At 40.0% G+C, this 23,150-nt stretch overlaps 1 protein-coding gene across 1 annotated transcript; it reads left to right on the top strand.

Moving 5' to 3' along the window:
* Window positions 1-12,822: 12,822 nt before the first annotated feature.
* On the top strand, window positions 12,823-20,801 carry LOC308252756 (large ribosomal subunit protein uL23-like; the record flags this gene model as incomplete). Its single annotated transcript, XM_080677469.1, has 2 exons — window positions 12,823-12,922; window positions 20,566-20,801. The coding sequence occupies 2 exons, from the start codon at window positions 12,823-12,825 to the stop codon at window positions 20,799-20,801; spliced, it is 336 nt and encodes a 111-aa protein (XP_080533595.1).
* Window positions 20,802-23,150: the final 2,349 nt, after the last annotated feature.

Below are 23,150 nucleotides of genomic sequence, written 5' to 3'. Positions count from 1 at the left end.
TAGATAACATTGTCCTGCACAGAATGCCAAGTCTAGGTCAAGAAGAAATGTCTTTCCATATCCAGTAACTTTGTTAACTTAGCACTCTATTACATTGACATTGAATCAGAATCACTATTTACTTTTCTTATCAACACTGTAGGGTGCTCTAAAGAATTGTTCATTCAAAGTATCTCAGTAAAAGAAAGCCTGAGGCATCTATGCTTTAAAATTTTATTTTAGGAAATTTCATTTTGACATATTTGTGACTTTATAGTGTAATTACACAACTTTAATTTTCCACGATGGTGTCAGAATATATATATATTTACCCTGCTATAAACTGGTATCTGGTGGTATGCGAAAATCAGACCAAAATTAAAATGTTCAGCAAACCAGACAGCACCTAGAACATTGTCTGACATTGACTGGACACCAAACAGAGGTTTATAAAGTGAATGAGTGAGTGGAAATCATCTCAATTATTATTAGAACAAGTTGCTAAAAGTCTACCATGTTAAGCAGAGTTTAATGCTAGTTAAGTTGTTAATATGCAATTGTGTTCTCCATGGAACCGCAGCATGTATCAAAGTGCTTACCCTGTTTGGACAGTCTGAGAAGTAAGATTCTCCTTCAGACAGATGGTTATTGGTATGCCTCATCTCCTCTCTCCCAATGGTGGCAGCAACAGATATTTAGTCCTGAGCTTATTTGTGATTAGGAGCTAGACATTATTAGTCCAATTAGCATCCTTATCTCCAGAGAATAAGGGAACAAGTTGCCTCATTGTGTTATAATTTACAACCTGAAATGTTCAGAGTCTGTAGAGAAAGCCTACATCAATTTGTCAAAAGAAAACATGATTTGTTTGAGTTTAAAATCATTTTCTTATATATTTATAATAGATGTTGCTTTCTGAGTCAGTCTGAAAAACATATATCCCCACCAGAATTTGACTGTGTGGAGGTCTGAGTAACATCAAAAAATTATTTTTAACTGAATAATAAATAAAAGATATAGTGCAAGAAATATATCAAAAAACTAATTAAAGGTTCATCTGCTCTGTGACTGCTTTTCCGTGGGTGACATTTGTGCTAATAATTTTTCATTTCACATGACACATAACTTTGCAAAAAGTTCTGAAAGCAACATTCAAAAGTTATGGTTGGAAGGGAAAATAACCTCAAATTGAACAATATAATTAATTCTATGGTTGAAAAAATTTTGTATGCTTGATCTTGAACCATCTCAGGTTTTCTATATATTTTGGTAGCAAGAAATCCATATTATAAAATTTCCAAGCCAACATTAAAATAGAAGAAATAAAAAAGTATATGCACATTCATTCGTTTATTCAACAGCTACTTAAGTGAAGTACAAGCACTGTATTCAGTGTTTAGAATTTTAAAATATAAATTATACATTGACTTATTTTGAAACCTGATGGCTTCATGTATATATACCTAGGTGAAGGCAAGCAATAATTGAAATGTTAAACTGTTTTTTACATCATGCAAATCTAAACTGCATATCCAAGACAGTTCAAGCAAACTCGCTCATGGAGAAAGCTCTTCAGTGACACTCTAGTCCATTATTACTATGTAGATTGATTACATTTGAATTCATTCCCTAATCCACCTATTTGCCAGTAGGTCATTTATTAAGTCCTTAATTCCATACATATTTCTTAAGTCCTGCCTTGTTCTGAGTGTTCCAGGCATTGGAGATACAGCAGTGAACAAAATCAGACACACATCACCATCTATATATATAAAAGGCTAAGCGACCGGCCGACCGGCCAGCTACCTGGTAGCTATGATGTGCACTGACCACCAGGGGGCAGACACTCAACGCAGGAGCTGCCAAGCAACAGCAACTTTGCAGAGTGTCCTCCTGCACTCCGGGACCCCTCAGGTGATGTCAGACTGCTGGTTTTGGCCCGATCCCCGCAGGCCAGGCCGAGGGACTCTACCTGTCGGAGGGACCCCACTCACTCCACAGATGCCTTTCCAGCTCTGGTGCCACCCCAGGTGCGGCTGGCCAGGGAGGGACTGTGGGAGGTTGGCTCCAGGGCATGTCTGGCCCGTCTTGCTCAGTCCCACCTCACCAGCCACCTTCTAATTAATTTCCTTTCAATGTGCACGAATCCGTGCACTGGTCCTCTAGTAATCATATAATTTAGTCTGTTATGAAACTGTAAAGCACAAGATCAATAAAGGAATTAAACTGAAAATGCAGGGCTTCCCTGGCTAGGTCAACTCACTCACTGCCCAGAACTGAGGGGAAGATAAATGACTGGACAATGTGCTTTGCCAATATGAGCTATCAGTAAGCTGGATGTTCTGATTAAACATTGCAATAATTATTAAGCCAAAATTCTTCCCACTTCACATCCTTGCTGCTTTACTCAATCCCCAACTCTCTGAATGGATGACTCCTTTGAATCCCTCCCTATATATAAAGTAGTACTGATCAGCCCTAACCGGTTTGGCTCAGTGGATAGAGTGTCGGCCTGAGGACTGAAAGGTCCCAGGTTCGATTCTGGTCAAGGGCATGTACCTTGGTTGCGGGCACATCCCCAGCAGGGAGTGTGCAGAAGGCAGCTGATGGATGTTTCTCTCTCATCGATGTTTCTAACTCTCTATCCCTCTCCCTTCCTCTCTGTAAAAAATCAATAAAATATATTTAAAAAAATAAATAAATACAGCAGTACTGATCATCCCCACCACTCATGCCCATTTTATTCCACTCAGGCTCTTTTTTAAACTGCAAGTCCTAGTTTTTTCCTCCCTACAACTTTTCTTTCATTTTTTTAGTTAAATTTATTAGGATGACTTTGGGTGGTAGGGACACAGTGCAATATACAGATCTTATATCATAGAAATCTGCACTTGAAACCTATATGAACCTGTAGAACTTTTCATAACCTATACCCATCTCACTTACCTTAAATTCCTGGTTAATCTTCATTTTGCTCACTATGGGCAAACTTTGTGAGGGCAAAGTCATCTGTCTTTTTCACTGTTGCCATGCACAATCCTGCCACATAAAAGAGGGGAATGAAGCAAACTACAAAAAAACACAAGAGATATAGACAATAGAGAATGAAGAAGCCTGCAGGTAGTGAGGAGAACTCAGGTGACATACAGATAATATGTTAGTCAGGTTAATCCTATTTGCATTGCAAAGGAAGATTATAATCTCTTGCCCTTAACATTGAAAAATCTTTTGAACCCAGAACACTGGCTTCTTCATAAGATCCAGCCCAATTATATATCCTACTAGAGGCATGGTGCACGAGATTCGTTCACTGGGGGGCGGCGGGGGGTGGGGGGTGTCCTTCAGCCTGGCCTGCACCCTCTTGTAGTCCAGGACCAGGACCCATCAGGGGATGTCCTCCTGCCGGTTTAGGCCTGATCCCCAGGGGGCCTAAGCCAGTAGTCAGACATTCCGCTCACAATCCAGGGCTCTCTCAGTCCAGGATCCCTCACTCCTTACTGCCCACCTGCAGTGGAGGCAGGAGAGGCTCCCGCCACCACCACTGGGCTCACCAGCCATGAGCCCAGCTTCTGGCTGAGCGGCGCTCCCCCTGTGGGAGTGCACTGACCACCAGGGGGCAGCTCCTGCATTGAGTGTCTGCCCCTGGTGGTCAGAGCGCCTCATAGCGATCGGTCTTTCTGCCATTCAGTCGATTTGCATATTACTCTTTTATCATATAGGATACTTAATTTCTGTGAGATTCTGCCTCCTTTCCTCTCCCATATGTATCTCTAGTATAATATGCTTCTCTTTAGCTAAACTGGATTTCTTCAAGTTAAATAATGTAACCAATCTACTGGGATACCTTATTTGATTCATGAGTTTCTCCCTTAGTGACTTGTATCACAATATCTGTGACACAGGATAAGTGTTAAAAATCCTCTCCTCAGAGAAATGACATATTTTTCTTATTAAATCGGTAAGAAATGAAATCAGTCCAGTTATGTGAAACTCTAGTAGTTCAAAATCAATGTAGACTATGTTGCTTATCTTGTGTGTGATCTGGAGATATCAGAATATTTTCTGGTGGAAATTTATATCACAATCATCCTATCTAACAAAAGAGAAATATGCAAATTGACCATACCTCCACTACACCCACCAGCCACGCCCACCAGCCACGCCCACCAGCCAATCAGGAGCAAATATGCAAATAAACCCAACCAAGATGGCTACGGCCACAGAGAGCAGGAGGGAGGCTTGGGTTTCCCTGGCAATGGAGGAAGCCAAGCTTTCAGCCTGCCCTTGCCGGCCTAGGCCTCCACTCAAGGCTACAAAGTTTCAATGATAGAAGATACATAAATCCAAACAGAAATGGCGGCAACCATGGAGTTGGAAAGAGCAGGAGGCTAGGGTTGCCCCCGGCGATGGAGGAAGCCAAGCTTCTGCAGCCCTGGCCAGCCCAGGCCTCTGCTTCAGGCTACAAAGTTTCAATTATAGAAGATACATAAATCCCAACAGAAATGGCTACCACCTTGGAGCAAGCAGAAGGCTTGGCTCTGCTCCAGGCTACAAAGTTTCAATTGTAGAAGATAAATAAACCCCAGATACCACGGCCTCCACTTGGGTCGCCAGGGGGTGTGGCCGGCCTGAAACCACCACAGGCCCCTCACCCAGGCCGCCCCACGCCCCAAGGGAACCCCCACCCTGATCCAGGACACCCTTCAGGGAAAAACAGCTGGCCCCCACCCATGCACCAGGCCTCTATCCTATCTAATAAAAGAGTAATATGCAGATTGACCATCACTCCAACACACAAGATGGCTGCCCCCATGTGGTCAAAGATCCTGCCCCCATGTGGATACAAGATGGCCACCACAAGATGGCCAGCAAGGGAGGGCTGTTGTGGGCAATCAGGCCAGCAGGGGAGGGTAGTTGGGAGGGACCAGGCATGCAAGGGAGGGCAGATGGGGGTGATCAAGCCTGCAGGGGAGGGCAGTTAGGGGTTACCAAGCCAGCAGAGGAGGGAAGTTGGGGGGAACCAGGCCTGCAGGGTAGGGCAGTTAGGGGTGACCAGGCCTACAGGAGAGGGCAGTTAGAGGCAATCAGGCTGACAGGGGAGCAGTTAGGCATCAATCAGGCTGGCAGGGGAGTGGTTCGGGGGTGATCAGGCAGGCAGAAGCGGTTAGGGGCAATCAGGAAGGCAGGCAGGCGAGCAGTTGGGAGCCTGCAGTCCTGGATTGTGATAGGGATGTCCGACTGCCCGTTTAGGCCCGATCCCACCAGGCCTAAACAGGCAGTTGGACATCCCTCGAGGGGTCCCAGATTGGAGAGGGTGCAAGCTGGGCTGATGGACACCCCCCCCCCGTGCACGAATTTTGTGCACCGGGCCTCTAGTAGAATCATAATATCCATGTTGGGTTCTAGTCATCAGCAAGAAGCAATTTAATGAAACAGGAAATGCATTTTGGCTACTCTGTGCTCAACTGAGTTATTCTGACAGCCAGTTCCAGTTATGAGGCTTAAACTCTAAGGGATTTTGAGGTTAATTATTTCAGAAATTACCTATCCTCTTGGTGGTCACACAGTGGCTGAAGATTGCTCCATTTTAAAGATAACAGATTCTAATTTTTATATTTAGGTACAAGAAATAGACTATTTTATCAAGTGCTCTACATTGTAATTGAGCTTCTAAGCATCGGCTATATTGAGGCCTAAACATTCCACTCATAAACATTGACAGTATTTTTGGATTTATATAAACTTTAGAGAAATTTGTCATGAGTTTATTTCTAATTTACATTTGGAGGATTTGTGAGACCTGTGACTTGCATATTATTTCAGAGATTCATTTTTAGAAGCAGTGTAGGAAATATGTCTTGGTTGGCATTTTCATTTCTAAGACATCTAATTTTCAAAAATAATTATAAAGAATGCTCTTGATTGAATAAGTTTTATCTCTGGAGATCTGGTATAATGAGGAAATATAACGGTGAGCAAGCTGTTGGACATTATGATTCCAGGTAAGGGGAGATATGGAAGCTGTAACTAGGTCAAAAATGAGATGTCTTTCTCAAATATGGTCTTGGCAGGGATATCTTCTCCGTCCAGCAAAAGAAACAGCAATGTCCCCATCATTACCTGTACAAGACATCAAACGACTTGCACTGGTCTTCTCAATGTCACTATAGATGCCTCTTACTTATCTCACTTGGGTTCTGAATCCCATCTACTCTTACCCTCTGAAAAGCATTGCTTTTGTGATATTCTCCTGTATGGTTTTTCTCTCAAGAACCCCATCCTTACTGACTTACATTTTATCTTGATAAAATTAAACTGGTAAGCCTGAGAATTATTCTAGAGAGGTAAAAAGACTTATTTTACAAGTATCAACATATAAATAACCAGGAGTATGTTACATCCTAAAAGCAAACAAAACTTCTTTTGGCCCAGTGTTGTATATACAGTACATGCCAGCCAATGTTAAACAAGTTTTCTAGGGATTTGGGGGAGGGAGGGGAAAGAGCCTAGCTTTTAGCATTTTTCTGTGGCATAAACACGCTCACCCTGACTGATTTCAAGTTATCGGCAAAATGTCCTTATTGAGCATGGAGTTTCAGGAAATGCACAGTATCATACCATTATCAATAGACTTTCTACCATATGGACATAGATGTAAATAACCTGAAGGGCATGTGTTATGTGATGAATGATTGTGACCCCCTCAAATTCATATATTGAAGTCCTAATATCCTACGTGATGATATTAGGGGATGGGAACTTTGGGAGGTAATTCGGTTTAGGTGACATCATGAGGATGGGGCCCCCGTGGTGGGATTACATCCTTCTTATAAGGACACTAATTTATTTCCATTCTTTAACAATAATAAGCTCACTCTACCTCAGAACCTTTGCACTAGCCCTACCCTCTCCTCAGAATGATCTTACAGCAAAAGGTAGAGGCTGGCTGCTTCCCATGGTGCAGATCCCAGGTAAAGGACCATTCCCTCGGAGAGGCTCCTCTTCCCACAAACTGGAAGGACCACCCTTCACACCCTCACAGCACTCTGTTTAAACTCTCTGCAAACCGGTCACCTTTGTATATCTATCTGCTATTTTATTTATTTGTTTAAAAAACCACTGTGCCTCACTCTCAGGAACAAATATTTAATAAAAATTATGACCTTGTTTGTCTTGCTTGCGAGGTGATCCCAGGGCATTCAAACTGTACTTTTCGAATGAATCAGTAAAGTTGCCAAATTTAGTGTTTTGTGCGGGTGTTTTATGTGCTCTTCTCATTGTGAGTAGAGAAGCAGCATGATATCCAGACAGCGTGTTAACATGGGGTGGAAATCCAGTGAGGTTGCTTTTTGATCTCTGAGAAGCGGTTTGAAGAATGTTTTTCCTCCGTTGACAATGCAGGTTACTGAGGGAATGAGTTCCTACTCTCTGCAACAGAATATGTCCTGACGGAGAGATGAAAGCAAAGTTGAGTGTTGAAGATTTTTTTTTTTTCCTTCTCTGTTGTTCATCTTTCCCAGCTGCACAGGGAAAATAAGAGGGAATAAAAGGGGATTTAATTATGGGAGCAGAGAAGCAGAAATGTCACGAGCGAGTTAAGTCAGTGTATACACTATTATGCATGAATTAAATGTTTGTTTTTTAAGTAGAAGGATTCCGAGCTGCTCTGATCCTAGATCTCCTCTCCCAAGCTCCACTCTTCCACCCATGAAGCAAACCTATCAGTTGCGCGGGCAGCAGCATAGAACTAATAAGTCAATGAGAGTATATCTCTCCCTCATGGAGCGTAGTACAGTGCCCTGCACAGAGTAAATGACCCTAAAACAATGTGTTCATTGTCTCCAAATAGCTGACAAGGGAGATTATTCGTAAGCACCTGTGTTAATGTAAACAAATTAATCCGTTTTGTGGGAAATCAGCATCCGTATCTGTCCCAAAGATGTCTGGACCAGGATTAGGTTAGGAATGGAGTAGAGAGAACTGGTAAGAGCTGATAATTATAACCATTAAATATATATTTTTAAAGAGCTCTTAAGTTTACATCTGATAAAATATGATTGATCATCGTGCCGAGCAGATAGAAAAATAAAACTTCTATTAATGTAATTTCACATCTGTGGGTGCATGACTGTGGATAATGCATGTTTCATCAAGATTTTTATGGAAACAGCCGAAACCGGTTTGGCTCAGTGGATGGAGTGTCGGCCTGCGGACTGAAGGGTCCCTGGTTCGATTCCGGTCAAGGGCATGTACCTTGGTTGCGGGCACATCCCCAGTGGGAGGTGTGCAGGAGGCAGCTGATCAATGTTTCTCTCTCATCGATGTTTCTAGCTCTCTATCCCTCTCCCTTCCTCTCTGTAAAATATCAATAAAATATATTAAAAAAAAAGATTTTTATGGAAACAGTAAGAAATAAAGAAGAATAAAATGAATACGATAGGATAGCCTTAGCAACCAAACTACGTTCCTGCTAAGTAGATGGGAGGCTCAACAGAGAAAACACAAGCGGAACGGAAGGGCCACTGTGGGATTCTGGAAAATATCAGTGATAGCACCAGGAAACATTAGCCTGTTATGATTATCTAAGGGTTGTTTACTCATGTTTGAACTGTTCATGCATTTAAAAAGAAAATAAAAAAGAAAGGTCTAACCATTCTAAGAAAAGCTGAATGAAAAAGAAAAAGAATGAAACTGAAAATGTCACATATTTGATGAATATGAGGAAATAGGGAAATACACTATAAATGTCACTATTCAAGGGACATTGCTAAGTAGCAAGTTGGGACCCCAAAATCCCACTGGAGGTGAAACAGAGATGGACTGGGCGCTTCTGAAGAGAATACATCAGGCTCCTCACAAGCACTGCTGTTGGGTACTGCTGTGGCGCAGGGACTGGACAGTTTTTAGAACATATAAGGCACTAAGTACAGCCCTTAGAGGGATAAAAAGGTTTTGACACCTAAGGAGCCTACTTCACACCACGTTTTGACATCATTTGTCTCAGAAAATAATTAGAATAAAGAAACTGCCACCTTAGAGAACTGTGAGAATGCTTTCAGGTACTGAGGAGAGGGACCTTGTTGACTCTAGGGGGACCTTGTTGACTCTATGATCCTATCAATAAATGCAAAAAAAAAAAAAAAAAAAAAGCATGGGACAAAATTCAACATGCATTTGTGCTAAAACCTCTAAACAAACTGGGTATAGTGGGAATGCACCTCAATATAATGAAGTACCTGACCAGGAATCCAAATGGCAACCTTTCTGCGTGCATGGGACGACATCCAATCAACTGAGCCCCAACAGCCAGGACTAGTTCTTTTCTTCCTTCCTTTTTTCTTTTCCTCTTACTTCCCTTCCAGTCTTTCTTCTTTCCTTCTTCTCTCCATTTTCCCATCCCTCCCTGCTTTCCTTCCCCTTTCTGTCCTTCCCTCTCCCCTGTTTTGCTCCTTCCTTTTCTTCCTCCCTTTATTCTTCCTCCCCTCACTTCCTCTAACCTCTTTTCCCCTCCTTGGGTCATACAGTCTCCCCAGCAAGTATTTCTTTGGTTTGGGTAGATGCTGTAGTGAACAAGACCAATATGTTTCTATCCTTATGGACCTCCCAGGTTTATGGTGAAGAATGGCAGTAAGCATTAATGAGTAAGGAAAATATAGTTAGCCAATTATTAAAATAGAAGAAGATGCTTAGGAACTTGTACCTGAGGACCTGACCTAGACCAGGGTTCAAAAGAATCTTTTCCTCAGGTCAAAATCATTTAACACATAGAGACATAATGAAATGCAGCTAAATTAATTTAATTGATTCTGTCTGAGATTAAATTTTCATATTAAATAATTTAATATGACTTTGATATAGTCACTTATGCAGAACATTATACTCACCTAGGGTCATTTTAAAGATGTATTCAAATTTTTTATTTATATTAAAATTAAGACTTTTTAAAAAATCAACACCAACTGTATCTTTCAGTGTCTGATTATTTTATATTCATTTTCCCATTCTGAAAATGCACTTAAAATATCAATGAAGAAATAATACTTGATTTACAAAATTGAGCTTTTACAAAAAGAATCTACTGAGAAATATATTCTAGTGCTTAATTCAAAAATGTCTTAGAAGTTGCCTTGTAGCCTCAGAATCCTCATACAGAAAATAACCCTCATCATATTATTGAGTGAGTCATAGATATTATCATGATTAGAAAACAGAAGGACAAATTATTTTTCTCAGCACAACAAGTCAGTCATATTTTTAATCATGTCCTTAGCCTATCATCTCTCGGTAATCAATCCCTGGGGCATTTGAATTGGTTGGTCCAGTTGAAATTGAATGTTTGAAATGAATGTATTTGACAATATTATATTTTATAGTTTGAGGAACTTTGGAAATGAAAAAAACAAAAACAAAAACAAAAAAACCATCTCCAGTTAAATATCTTAGGAGAAAATCAGGATGTGACCTAAACCTACTGGATAGAGGACTAATATACATTATTGGCTTCCTACCACTGATTTTATGGTCATTTTTTCCTTCTTATTCTTTTTTAATATTTCTGTTTCCTGATTTGGGGCTTCATTGAGAATTAAAATTTCAATTACACCATTTTGTTGTGTGAACTGGAAAAGGATAAGTAGCACTGAAGGTGAAAAGAGTGGCTACTTAATGACAATAAAGGAGTGTGGAAGTTCACCTGTGATGATTTTCTCCCTACACTAATACAAAGAGCACACATTAAACTTTTATTGTTTAGTACCAGAGAAAATAGTTGTAGCTTGGTCTACGAGTTCTCTATTGCTGTGTAACAAACAACCAGAAAGGTACTGGTTAAAACCAACACAAGTTTATCATCTTACAGTTTCCCTGGGTGAGGACTCTGAGTATAGGCTCCAGGTCTCATGAGGTGGAAATCTAATTGTCACCTGGTACTGTGATTTCATTTAAAGTTTTAGGGTCTCTTCTAAACTTACTGGCTGTTGACAGAATTGAGTTCCTTGAGCCTGTAGGACTGAGGCCCTCAGCTCCTAATAGGCACCCACTGTTCCTTGTCTCCCCACAATTTGGCAGTTTACTTCTATAAGAAAAGGACTCTGCTGTTTCAAATTTTTTCTGTCTCTGACTGTTAAGAGTTTATTTAAGTGGATTCTGATTAGGTCAGGACCACCAAAATAATCTCCCTTTTAATTAACTTAAAGTCAACAGTTTAAAGATCTTAATTCCACATGCAAAATCTCTTCACCGTCTCCATTTAACCTTTCCCTGGTAGGCAAGCAGGTTATAAGGGCATGTAACTCCAGGAAGCCAGAATTAGAGGCACGAGAGCATTCTGTCTACCACAGGAGGCTTCCCCAGGATCATTTTCACTTTATAACATGGAGAAAGAATACTATCAGAAGAGAGTAATACTATTTCAAATAAGTTATGCAGCAAATTGCCTGTCTTCAAAAATTAATTGAAAAAGAAATAATTTTTAGTAAACTTTATAGCTACAGAGATACAACTTAAGTTAACTCATTTTTATTTAATTAGAAAAAAGTCCAAAAGGCATTGAAACACACATTTTATATTTTTGGTATAAAAATTAAAATATTAACAATATTTTTTTATGAGAAGGTATTTTAAACGAGCAAGATTATTGGTGCACTGAATTGTTGCATGAGGTACAGCAGTATGGCTGTTCCTATATTTTGCTCTAATTGTGGCATATCAGGAAAGCAGTTTCACATGGCACTTTCACACTAGGGAGGAAGACAACAAACTGACATTTGCAAAGCCCTCAACTTAGGCTGCTCCCTAAGTCATTCGTTGTTTCATCTTAGGCTGCTTACTTACCATTGGCTGGAAATCAGAGGTTGTAATGTGCATCCTTTATTTGAAATATGCTGACTTATATGCACAGTTTTGGAACCATAAGACTTCACATTTAAATACTATATCTTAGTGCCTTGGATCAATGAAGAATATGTTTTTTTAAATAAACATTAAGTATACAGTAAACAATAAAAATGTCACAAATGTTGACATTATAAAGAAAATGCCCAACAAATCTATATAATAAAAGCCTGAGTGACCGGAATGACCAGAATGACCGGTCGCTATGATGTGCACTGACCATCAGGGGGCAGACACTCAATGCAGGAGCTGCCCCCTGGTGGTCAGTGCACTTACACAGGGGGAGCGTCATTCAACCAGATGCTGGGCTCACAGCTGGCAAGAGCAGCAGCAGTGGCGGGAGTTTCTCCTGCCTCCGCAGCACCGCTAAGGAGCAGTGAGCCGAGCGGTAAGGAGCAGCCAGCAGGCAGGCAGTAAGGAGCAAGGGGTCCCAGACTGCGAGAGGGCACAGGCCTGGCTGAGGGATGCCCCTCTCCCCCCAGTGCACAGATTTCGTGCACCAGGCCTCTATTATTAACAATAATAACGAAGCCAATAATATACCTAATCTCAAGCATCAGAAGTGTTTCCTGGCTCCCATACACAAAGAGAGCATCAGGGCTTCCTGTTCATCTATTGTATCATGCACAACATGTAGCTTTCTAGCTACTTATTCCCTAAACACTTACTAACAAAGTATAAACACAAGTTTAGTCACTTTTTAAAGGTGAATCTAATGGTCATTTTAGAGGAAAGAGATTCCTAGTTTCTAGTCTATTTATTTACTTTTACATTAACTTATGTATGTTTTAGGAATGACTCCTAACATCACTATGGCATTAAATGCAGAAAGCCTGGCCATAAGAAATTCTTTTTGTGCTGTACAAGATATACAAGACCTAATATGGTGGTCCTTTACTAGCCTACTCTGTGATAATATGTATTGAAATGCATATGAATGTACTGAAGACCATGATCACAGACATTGGAGACAAACAGAACCTAAAGGTACTTCTGGTGGCTCAGGCACCTCCCAGCAATGACCTTGGCCTGTTATTTAATCTCTCTGAAGGTAAATTTTTCATCTCTAAAGTCAGATAATACATAAATGATAAATAAAATTGATTAGCATAATGTCTGACATGAATTTTGATCTGAGCAAGTAGTAGTTAATATTGTTATTATTAGAATATAGTCTTCCTATATTTTCTGATAACCAAAAGTAAATTTTTGGCTCCCATTTTATTCTTGCTTTATGAAGCATTGGGAGAAAATGTAACCACAATTTAAATAAAACAACACATGCAATGTTATTAACCAATTTACACCCAATAAATTTAATTTAAAAAACACAAGCCCTGGCTGGGTGTTTCAGTTGGTTAGAGTATCCTCCCCTACACCAAAAAGGTTGTGGGTTTGATCTCTGATCAGGGCACATACATGAGGCAAACAGTAGATATTTCTCTCTTTCTCTCTCCCTCCCATACCCATCCCTTGCTCTGTCTCTGTAAAATCAATAAAAAAGCATATCCTGGGATGAGGATTAAAACAGAAACAAAAACACAAGAGCTCATATTTTTGCATAAGATGAAATTAGTTAAACAAATAAAAGGTCTATATTCTCTTGACTATCTGCATATCAGTCTCATACTGATAATACAATGTAGTCTACATTGTTTCTGCAATTTGGGAAACTGGGCATCATTTCAATGCTTCATGTTAAGAATCAGAAGGAAAATTACATTATGTCAATAGGACTCATTCCCAATTTGTGATCATTTTATTTTGGTGGTATTTGTGTTTTTCTCTTAAGCTTGAAGGGGGAAAATTATGATACATGCAATCGAGGATTTGAAATGACTTAGAAATCATCACTTAAAAAAATTCCCCTCAATCCAGGACAGAGGTCATCTAAGTTTTGCCAGATTTTTAACTCTGGGGGAATGCTGTTGACAGTCTCAGTCTGCTACAGTTCATCAGAACATGCTATGTCTTTAGCAGAGACAGATGTCTGCCCGACCTTCTGCACTACTTGCTGATCCCTGCTTTGCACATTTTCTGCCAACCAGTTGATCTTCACACAGAAGTCAATGATCACAGTCAAGTATGTGCCAAAATTTCCTTTATGCTAAAATACAACTAGAGCTTTTGAAATAAATATACTGGGGTCTAGTCACAACAGTGGTTAACCATTCTACATTTATTCAGTGAAATATAAATTTTGTATACTGTTCCTTTTAATACTGCTCTTGTCCCACCAAAAGAAACAAATATATTGTTGAGATAATGCTAGAATAGGCTGATTTATTGACTCAGTCAATATATTTTCATTAAGAGCCTACTCTGTTTACAGAAGTTCTGAAGGAAACTGGGATAAGACACAAATGCAGAAGAAAAAAAAAAGAAAACAATGAAAAATAATTAGAATCTCTTCCTAAAAAATGTGATAACATACCTTCATCCATCAAAAACCATCATAACCGAAGCTGTTATTCTTGAGAGATCTTGTATTCTCTAATGACCTAAAGTAGTGTAAAGAGTTGAGTCCCTACTTTGTTAAAACATGAAAAATTTCCTAGTGGAGAATTCACTACTTATAATTCAAGTCTATTTACCTTTTCTAAGTTAGAAACAAGTATTTCTCATTTGCTTTTTACAAATTTCAAATTAGATACTTTCTTGTTTTTAGTATTTCACAGTTACCTTGTATACTATAGGATTCTGTATCCTAAAAGACTCTTTTTCCTGCTTTGTTGAAGTCTTGAGAACTCCGTTCACTATTACCTTACTAGCAATGATTCTCCTTTAAGTCATTAAAGTTCTCTTGTAAAGAATATACAGGACTGAGTAGATTTCAAATATAGGATTTGGAAATCCAAATGTATCAGTAGTCTTTCAGAACCTTACAGAACCATGACTCCTTTACAATATTTTCTTAAATTTTGGGGGAAACTATATCACATTACTCTTGAATAATCCAGTTTTCCATGACTCCAGAGGGAAACGATATAAACACAGGCATAGAAAGATAGATCGAAGTAGAGGTCTCCCTGTCTCTTCCAATAGGTATTTACAGATAGACTGAAAGACAAGTTCACGAGTCATTATCTCTGCCACCTTTGTTGCTAATTTTAGATGAAAGGGAGTTTGTAAAACTCACTTCACCATCACCAGTCAACCTCACCCACACCCACACCCCAGCACCTGCCTTTTTCACTTTTCTCTTTTTAACTGTTCTTGTGATGTTCCCTTTAAGGAAAGTTCAGCCCTCTTTTTCCCTAGTCCAGAGAAAGTGGGCTGGGGAGTGCAGTATTAGCTGAATATGACTTGACTTCTAAGCAAAAACCTTATTTATCATCAAACAAAAGCACTCAGACCTTACTTGTAGAGGTTACTCCATTAAGGTTGCTGTCTTGAGGACTGCGAAACAACATTTTCAGTCACTTTAATTAAGCCCATTTTGCACAACATTTAGGAGAAATGGGGTTACTTCTCTGGGAGGCTGATGGAGTGTATTCCTCTTCCTTGTCATGTTTCTGTGTGCCAATGATAAGCTTCACAGTTGTAAATCATTTTCCCGTGTTTCTTGCTTGGGATCTTAGCAAACTGTCTCTCTTCACTGATAAGAAGCTGTTCTATGTTATATGTTGAAAGATAGTTTGTATAAGTTAGAACTGCTTTACCGAACATAAATTACTGTAAACAGAATTCATCCTTGCATATGGAGCTGCATTGTAAAATAAATTGATCTATATCACTGTATGTACGTCACTTCAGAAACTGATCTGCTCCTTCTGTTTGTGTTTTACAATATTGAGAGGAACATCCTCATCCCTTTATATGTTACTAGTAGCCCTGTGCACGAATCCGTGCGTGAGTAGCTTGCTGCCTCTTGCCTCAGTTGGCCACCCGCCCATCACTGTTGGTAGCTCTCCCGAGGCTTGTAGCTTGCTGCCCCACCCTCCTGGAGCTCTCCCCCGCCCCCCTCTTTCCTCCCCCCACCTCATAGCTTGCTGCCCTGCCCCCTCCTGTAGCTTTTCGCCACCTGCTTGTAGCTCACTGCCCCACCCTCCTGCAGATCCGAGATCTGGTCGTTATGTGGTTGGTTATTATGCCTCAAGGTGTAATGGATAATTAGCAAATTCCTCTCTTATTATATAGGATAATCCATACTTCATTTTATATTTTATTATCACCTGTATCTTAATATATAGATATTATACTCATTTTTCCTGTATACATATACATATATGAATATACACTTTAGTAGGGGGGCTGGACAATGAACAAATACATTTATATATAAGTATATATAAATATATAAATAGATGAGTATATATGAGAAAAGATTCTGAAAATACATAAAACAAATACAATGCATGTATTCACTGATTTAAAGCATATCAAATGCAAAACACATCTAAGTCCAAACTTCAAAACAAGTCGAGATACTAAAAAATTGAAAGAAAAAAAAAAGTTTCTCTTATTTTAACCCACAAAGGAAGAACAACTGCTGTGTTCAAAGTACTTTTTTTTCCATTAAAAAAAAAGCTTTATAAAAGGCCAAGAAACAAAGATGAAAATTGTTTGATACTACTTAAATGGCTGTGCTATGGGAAGCAAAGTCTTCTTCACACCAAAAGCCCCAGAGATCGGTCAGCATTAGAAAACTCCTACAGGTCAGCCCCAGAGACTCAAAGCTTCTGAAGGCTGGAGTCTCCTTGAAGTAGAGGAAATGCTTCTCTTCTGAATCACCTTCTTAAGCATTTCTGTTCTCATTTTTTTCCTTCAACTTCCATAGTGTGTTGCCCTTAGCCACCTTCAGGACATGCTTGCTCATATGCAAACCACCTACCCAAATATTCATAGGAATGACTGAATTAACACATGAGGCCCCTTAAAACCTCTCTTTTTAATATTCCTTGGAAACTACATATATTTAAATTGTCATTTCAAATGCTCTGAGAACCATATATATCTTAAAAGAACTGCCAGAAGTCTACTCTAGAATGGTTACGTTAAATTTTTTAAAAATATATTTTAAAAGTATGAGAAGAGATTAATGAATTATGGCTCAGAAAAAAAAAGCAGAAGTGAAGTCATAAGTGGTTCTTCAAAAAAAGTGATAAAAAGGTCAAATCAGTGGAAAATATATTTAAGAAACTAAAAATGACAACATAAAACTAGAGGTGTCAAAGCGAATATAGCAGATGTAGAGAGATTTTTAAAAAGCGACCCTTGTATATTTAGATTTAAGTACTTTGTTAGTCTCATCCCGGGTCAATCACAACAAGGCTGAAATGAGTGGGAGGAAGGAGAATCAGACCTATTGCAGGAGAGCCACTGAAGAGGAGATTATAGACCAGCCGTGGGCAAACTATGGCCCACGGGCCTGATCCAGCCCATTCGGCTGTTCTATCCGGCCCTCGGAGCCGAAAGAGCGGAGGGTTCTCTTGCTCTCCCCTCCGCTCCTTCACCAGCAGCAGTGTTAACATGGCAACGTTGGGAAACACTGCCGCAGCTCCTTTTTTTTTAATTTTTTTTTTATAAAATATATTTTATTGATTTTTTACAGAGAGGAAGGGAGAGGGATAGAGAGTTAGAAACATCAATGAGAGAGAAACATCGATCAGCTGCCTCCTGCACACCCCCTACTGGGAATGTGCCCACAACCAAGGTACATGCCCTTGACCAGAATCGAACCTGGGACCCTTGAGTCTGCAGGCCAACTCTCTATCCACTGAGCCAAACTGGTTAGGGCACAGCTCCTTCTTCTGAGTGGGCGGATTTATATCCGCCCATTCAGTAGAAGGAACAACCTCTCAATCTTCCAGAGGCTCCTTGTAATGCCCGCGGACGCCTCCCCCGACATCACCCTGGGAATGCGTAGACACGTTATCGTGGTGATGTAGGGAGACACGGTCCTGGAGAGCACAGTATCAGAGCATTAGCTAAAAAGGAGACCAACAACACTGTTCCCACTGAAGTTGATGTTTTAAAGACCAAAAACCTTTCAACCAGTCTACATTGCCATCTACATCTACGTCCCGGGCATAATTTGGAAGTTGCACTAAAGAAAATGTTTAATTTACTGTTTACACATTTTGTTCTTTTCTATTTGTTTTAGTTTTAAATTATTTTATTATATTTAAGTTTAATTTGAAAGGCTTTTGTACCTTTCCTTTGTTAGGCAATTTTATTTTGCCTTTGCCATCTTCAGTATAAGGTATGTTATTGTGCTATGATTCCTCCATTTTTTGAAGTTTCAAATTATAATAATTAGTGTTTACATTCTTCTTGTTAAAATGTTTGAAATGAATAAAACTATTGAAATAAAAAAAAAGATGGCACCCTTTTATGTAATGATATTTACTTTGAATTTATATTAGTTCACACAAACACTCCATCCATGCTTTAGTTCCGGCCCTCCGGTCCAGTTTAAGAACCCATTGTGGCCCTCGAGTCAAAAAGTTTGCCCACCCCTGGTATAGACCAACAAGGGAAGATGGTGCCGGCCTAGTGCTCTGTTTGATAGACAGGAAGAAAAGCTTCTGTCTTGGGTATACGCTTTGGTAGGGGGCTGGACAATGAACAAGCAGTTCCAATGTAGTGTAATAAGCATTACTTTGGCCGTGGGGGTGAGGGGTGAGTAGGTGGGAGTGGATTGGGGTGAGGGAGGTGGGTACAGAGAGCTATCAGAATAAATCTGCTTAGATGAATAGGAGGTCGGCCTGTGATGGCCTATAAACCAGGGAAGGATGAGGGATATGACTTGAGGGGTAAGCAGAGCCTAGAGGATTAAGTACCATTACAAAAATAGTAACCTCTATCTTGCTTTTTCTCTTGAAGCAATCTTTCTGAGTGTCCTTGATCTTTTATAGTATGGTGTGGACTATTACCAAGTTACTCTAACTTTTTGACTTTTAACTCACTTAATTCTCTTTTCCTAATTATTCATAACACTTTAACTTAGAAATTTCCACATTGGTCAGTTAATACCCCACACAAACTATCCTAGATTTGGCAGCATCAGAATGCCTGGATTTAAATCCCAGCTCTACTATTAAAAAGTGGGTATTAATCTGACTGGTGACAGAGTGGCATACTCATGGAGGGCAAGATGGCATACTATGAGAAGTAGATAGTTTTTGGAAACAAATTTCAGTGGATCTTTTATAGTCCAGAGTATCTTTGATTTTTTTTTTTTTAATCCTCACCCAAGGATATTTTTCCATTGATTTTTAGAGAGAGAGTGGAAGAGAGAGGGAAAGACAGAGAGAAATACTGATGTGAGAGAAACACATCGATTGGTTGCCTCCTGCACAAGCTCTGACCAGGGCCCAAGCTGGGGAGGAGCCTGCAACAGAGGTACATGCTCTTGACCAGAATTGAACCCGGGACCATTCAGTCCACAAGCTGATGCTCTATTCACTGAGCCAAACTGGCTAGGGCAGTGGTCTGCAAACTCATTAGTCAACAGAGCTGCAAACCGTGGCTCACGAGCCACATGTGGTTCGTGAGCCGCAGTTTGCCGACCATTGGGCTAAAGCTAGAGTATATCTTTCAATAATGCTTATATTGTAAACATCCTTGGAATGTAGAGTGAGTGTCTTTCTTGGGAGAAGAGTAAAATAAAATAAAGAAAAAGAAAGTCGGTAAAATAAAAGCAAAGTCTCCCTCTGGATCAAAGGCCAGGCAGGTTATCTGACTGTCCAGTATAAATTATCAGGTTCTCTAGATTAGTGTTTCCTCAGTAGTAACACCAACCTATTATGTGTACATCATCCAACTGAATCCCTCTGTGCTGCCCAAATGGAACTTGGGGACAAAGAAACTGTCACAAATATGAGACGCATGCTGCTTAATGTACAACAAAAAATAAAGTCCTTTGTCTCTGACCCAAGAATCTGTGTCTTCTGCCAGAACCTACGAAACTGTGACAGGCTCTAACTTGCAACTTTAGAGCATTCATAGTCCCTCACTGAAATTCTAAAACCATTGTATTCTTCAATATTTTATTTTGTAAAATCAAAATGAATGTAGAAATAGTCACACTTAAGGTCATTGGGAGGCTTTTCATGAAATGGCACCAAAAGCCAAGAAGGAAGCCCCATGCCCCTCCCAAAGCTGAAGCCAAAGCAAAGGCTTTTAAGGAAAAGAAAAAAGTGCTGAAAGGCATCCAAAGTCACACACACACACACACACACACACACACACACACACACACACAAAGATGTGCATGTCACCCACTTTCTGATGGCCCAAGACACTGCAGATCTAAATATCCCCCAGAGAGTACCCCCAGGAGAAACAGGCTTGACCATGGTGCCATCAACTTCTCCTGCTGGGGTCTTTCCCTGCATCTGCTAGGGTTCAGGAATCTGGAGAAGGGGTTGTGCATAAATGAATGAAGAGACTAGAGAAGAAATATGAATTTGGAAGGCATTTTGGGGTGCCAGACGGAAACTTAGTTCTAGTGACTAAGCTTTCCGAATATCGGGACACAGGGCTTTTTATTCACACATTTTGCCCTCTAGCAAAGCAGATACACATATCAAAGGTAAGGTTTGGTAAACAGTAAAGGACCATCAGGTTGGGGGAATTGCTTTTGGCTGTTTCAGCAGCTGGTAATAACATGCAGAATTTCAGCCCTGCTGAATATGTCCATTCAACCTTTTGAGGACTTCTCGCATTTATTTTACCCGCTGGACTTAGCCTCCAGCATTCTCCCTGACTACCATGAAGAAGTAGAAGACAATAATACACTTGTGTTCATTATGAATATCAAGGCTGATGAGCAACAGATCAAACAGGCTGTGAAGAAGCTTTATAACATTGACGTGGCCAGGGTCAACAGCCTGATCAAGCCTGAAGGAGAAAAGAAGGCATATGTTCGACTGGCTCCTGACAATGATGCTTTGGATGTTGCCAACAAAATTGGGATCATCTAAACTGAATCCAGCTGCCTAATTCTAAACATAAAATTTTTCAGTGTAAAGAAAAAAAAGAGACTGTGGAGGATTAAATAAGATGATAAATTTGAATGACCTAATCTAATGCTTGCCATACATTAATACAATAAAGATTACTTAGTATTGCCTAACTCTTATACATCATAAACCAATAGTGCTTTAATATGATTAGGGTTACATAGTCATAGCCTTTTTCTATAAAAACAAAAAAGAAAACTCCTGCCTTTGTCCACAATTTTTGATTTTTGAAATCTGCTAAATTTCCTAAATTCTTCCACAGGAATTTTCTCTATGGTGTCTTGCATTTTCCTATTTATTTCACTTCAGTTTAAAAATAAACATTTATTGAACAGCATTGGAAATACTCGGTTATAGAGTTTATAACACTGAGTAGAGGAGATAACAAACTGTTCATACTCATGACCTCCCTTAAATCAATTTTTAATAATTATATTTAAAAAGTCAAAGCAAAACAAAACATTTATTCACCCTTGAAAAGTTCAGGAACCAAGCACACCTTGAACTGCCCATACATATTCAATAACTGATTTGAAATCAGAATGTCCTTATGCCTCCTCCCCTGCCTACAAGTCCCAGCAGGTCACCCTAATCTAAATTCCAAAATATTGCTGGCTTGTTTTCTGCATAATTTGAGGAAATCAATGTCTGCTTCTAAATCTCTCCCAGTTGTTTTGGGGAGTCTCTAGAACGTGTCTGAGGGGAATCAGAATGAAGTGTGCTCTGGTTCTGCTGTCCTCTGCAGAACTGCTTTGCTGGGCATACCAGGGATTGTTGGTCACTGCCACTCCTCCAATGGCAATGCCTCACCTCTCACTGCAGGCAAAGCTGTGGAGATGCCTGGGGCAGAGTAGGGCTGTTTTAAAAGTTTATGGCTTAGAGATAGTGTGCTAAAGTTGGTGCAGCCACAGGAAGAAACAAGAACAATGCTTGTAAGGAAAATGCTTATTATTCTCACAGGTCCCAGAGAAGGAAGTCAACACAGGCCATGGCACCAGCATAGGTCAGAAGGCAGAAGGAGTAGGAGAAAGACTACGCTTAGAACATAGCCTTTATTGGGGTTTCTGCAGAAAAACTCAGGCAAGGCAGGGAAAACAGTTTAGAATTGGCTAATTTAAATAATTCCAGCAGGTTTGGCTACAGATGATCTCTAATAGCCTGGAACCCAGTCCTGGGATGATTGAGGCTAGGAATATTGCCTCCAGCAATGACCAGGCCAGCTGGAAGAGGTAAGGCTCTGGTCTGATTTGTTTGCATATCTAAGGCATGCTCCCAAGTGGGCTCTTTGCTATCTCTAGAAATTGGCTAGTTCAAGGAGGGACAATCTCTACCGAGCAAAACTGTTTTTTGTTTGTTTGTTTGTTTTTTTAAAATATTTTTTATTGATTTTAGAGAGAGAGGAAGGGAGAGGGATAGAGAGATAGAAACATCCTTGAGAGAGAAAAATGGATTGGCTGTCGAACCGGTGACCTCTTGGTTTGTGGTTCACTGCTCAACCTCTGAGCCATATCAGCTGAGCCCAGCACAAATGTTTTCTTAAGATGTCAAATATCATAATATACAGAAAATAAAAAAATACAATACAGGGGGAAAAGGGACACTTCCCAACTCTGGACTGTGTGTGAACACATGGACTCTGAATAAGCACTGCTTTTCTCAGTGGTTAGAGCCTCGGCCCTTGGACCAAAGGGTCCCAGGTTCCATATCCCTTTGCTCAGCCTGGGTCAGGGGTACATGTGGTATAATCCATGTGTCTCTCTCCCAGCAGTGCCTCTCTCCCTCTCTCTCACATTCCTCTCTCTCTCTCTTTCTCTCTCTCTTACATCCCTCTCTCTCTCTCTTTCTCTCTCTCTTACATTTCTCTCTCTCTCTCTCTCTCACACACACACACACATTCCTCTCTCTCTTTCTCTCTGTCTCTCTTTCTTCCTCTCTTTCTCTAGCTGCGTCTTCCCCCCCCCCCCCTTCCACTCTCTCTAAAAACTAAAAATTAAAAAAAAAAATCAATGGAAAAATATCCTGGGTGAGGATTAAAAAAAAAACACTTCAAAATGTCCCTTCTGAAAAACCGTTTCTTTACTTTCTGCCCTATTTCTTCTCCCTATGGTGAGTCAAGTTTCCCCAATGAAGTCTGACTGAGGGGAGGCATTATATTACTTATCACTTCCCTTTTACTGTGACACATTACCCACCTCCAAAAATTTTGAAAGCTTTATTCCCAACATTTATATCATCTTCGTGGATTTTAAAAAAAAAGGGGGGGGAGGGGGCTCCATGGAAAGTAACCTCACAGAGTGATCTGATTATCAG

This window comes from Plecotus auritus (genome assembly GCF_963455305.1).
Source record: "Plecotus auritus genome assembly, chromosome: 7".
Taxonomy (NCBI): domain Eukaryota; kingdom Metazoa; phylum Chordata; class Mammalia; order Chiroptera; family Vespertilionidae; genus Plecotus; species Plecotus auritus.
The sequence above is the reverse complement of the archived record's forward strand: the minus strand, read 5'-3'. Positions and strand labels throughout refer to the sequence as shown.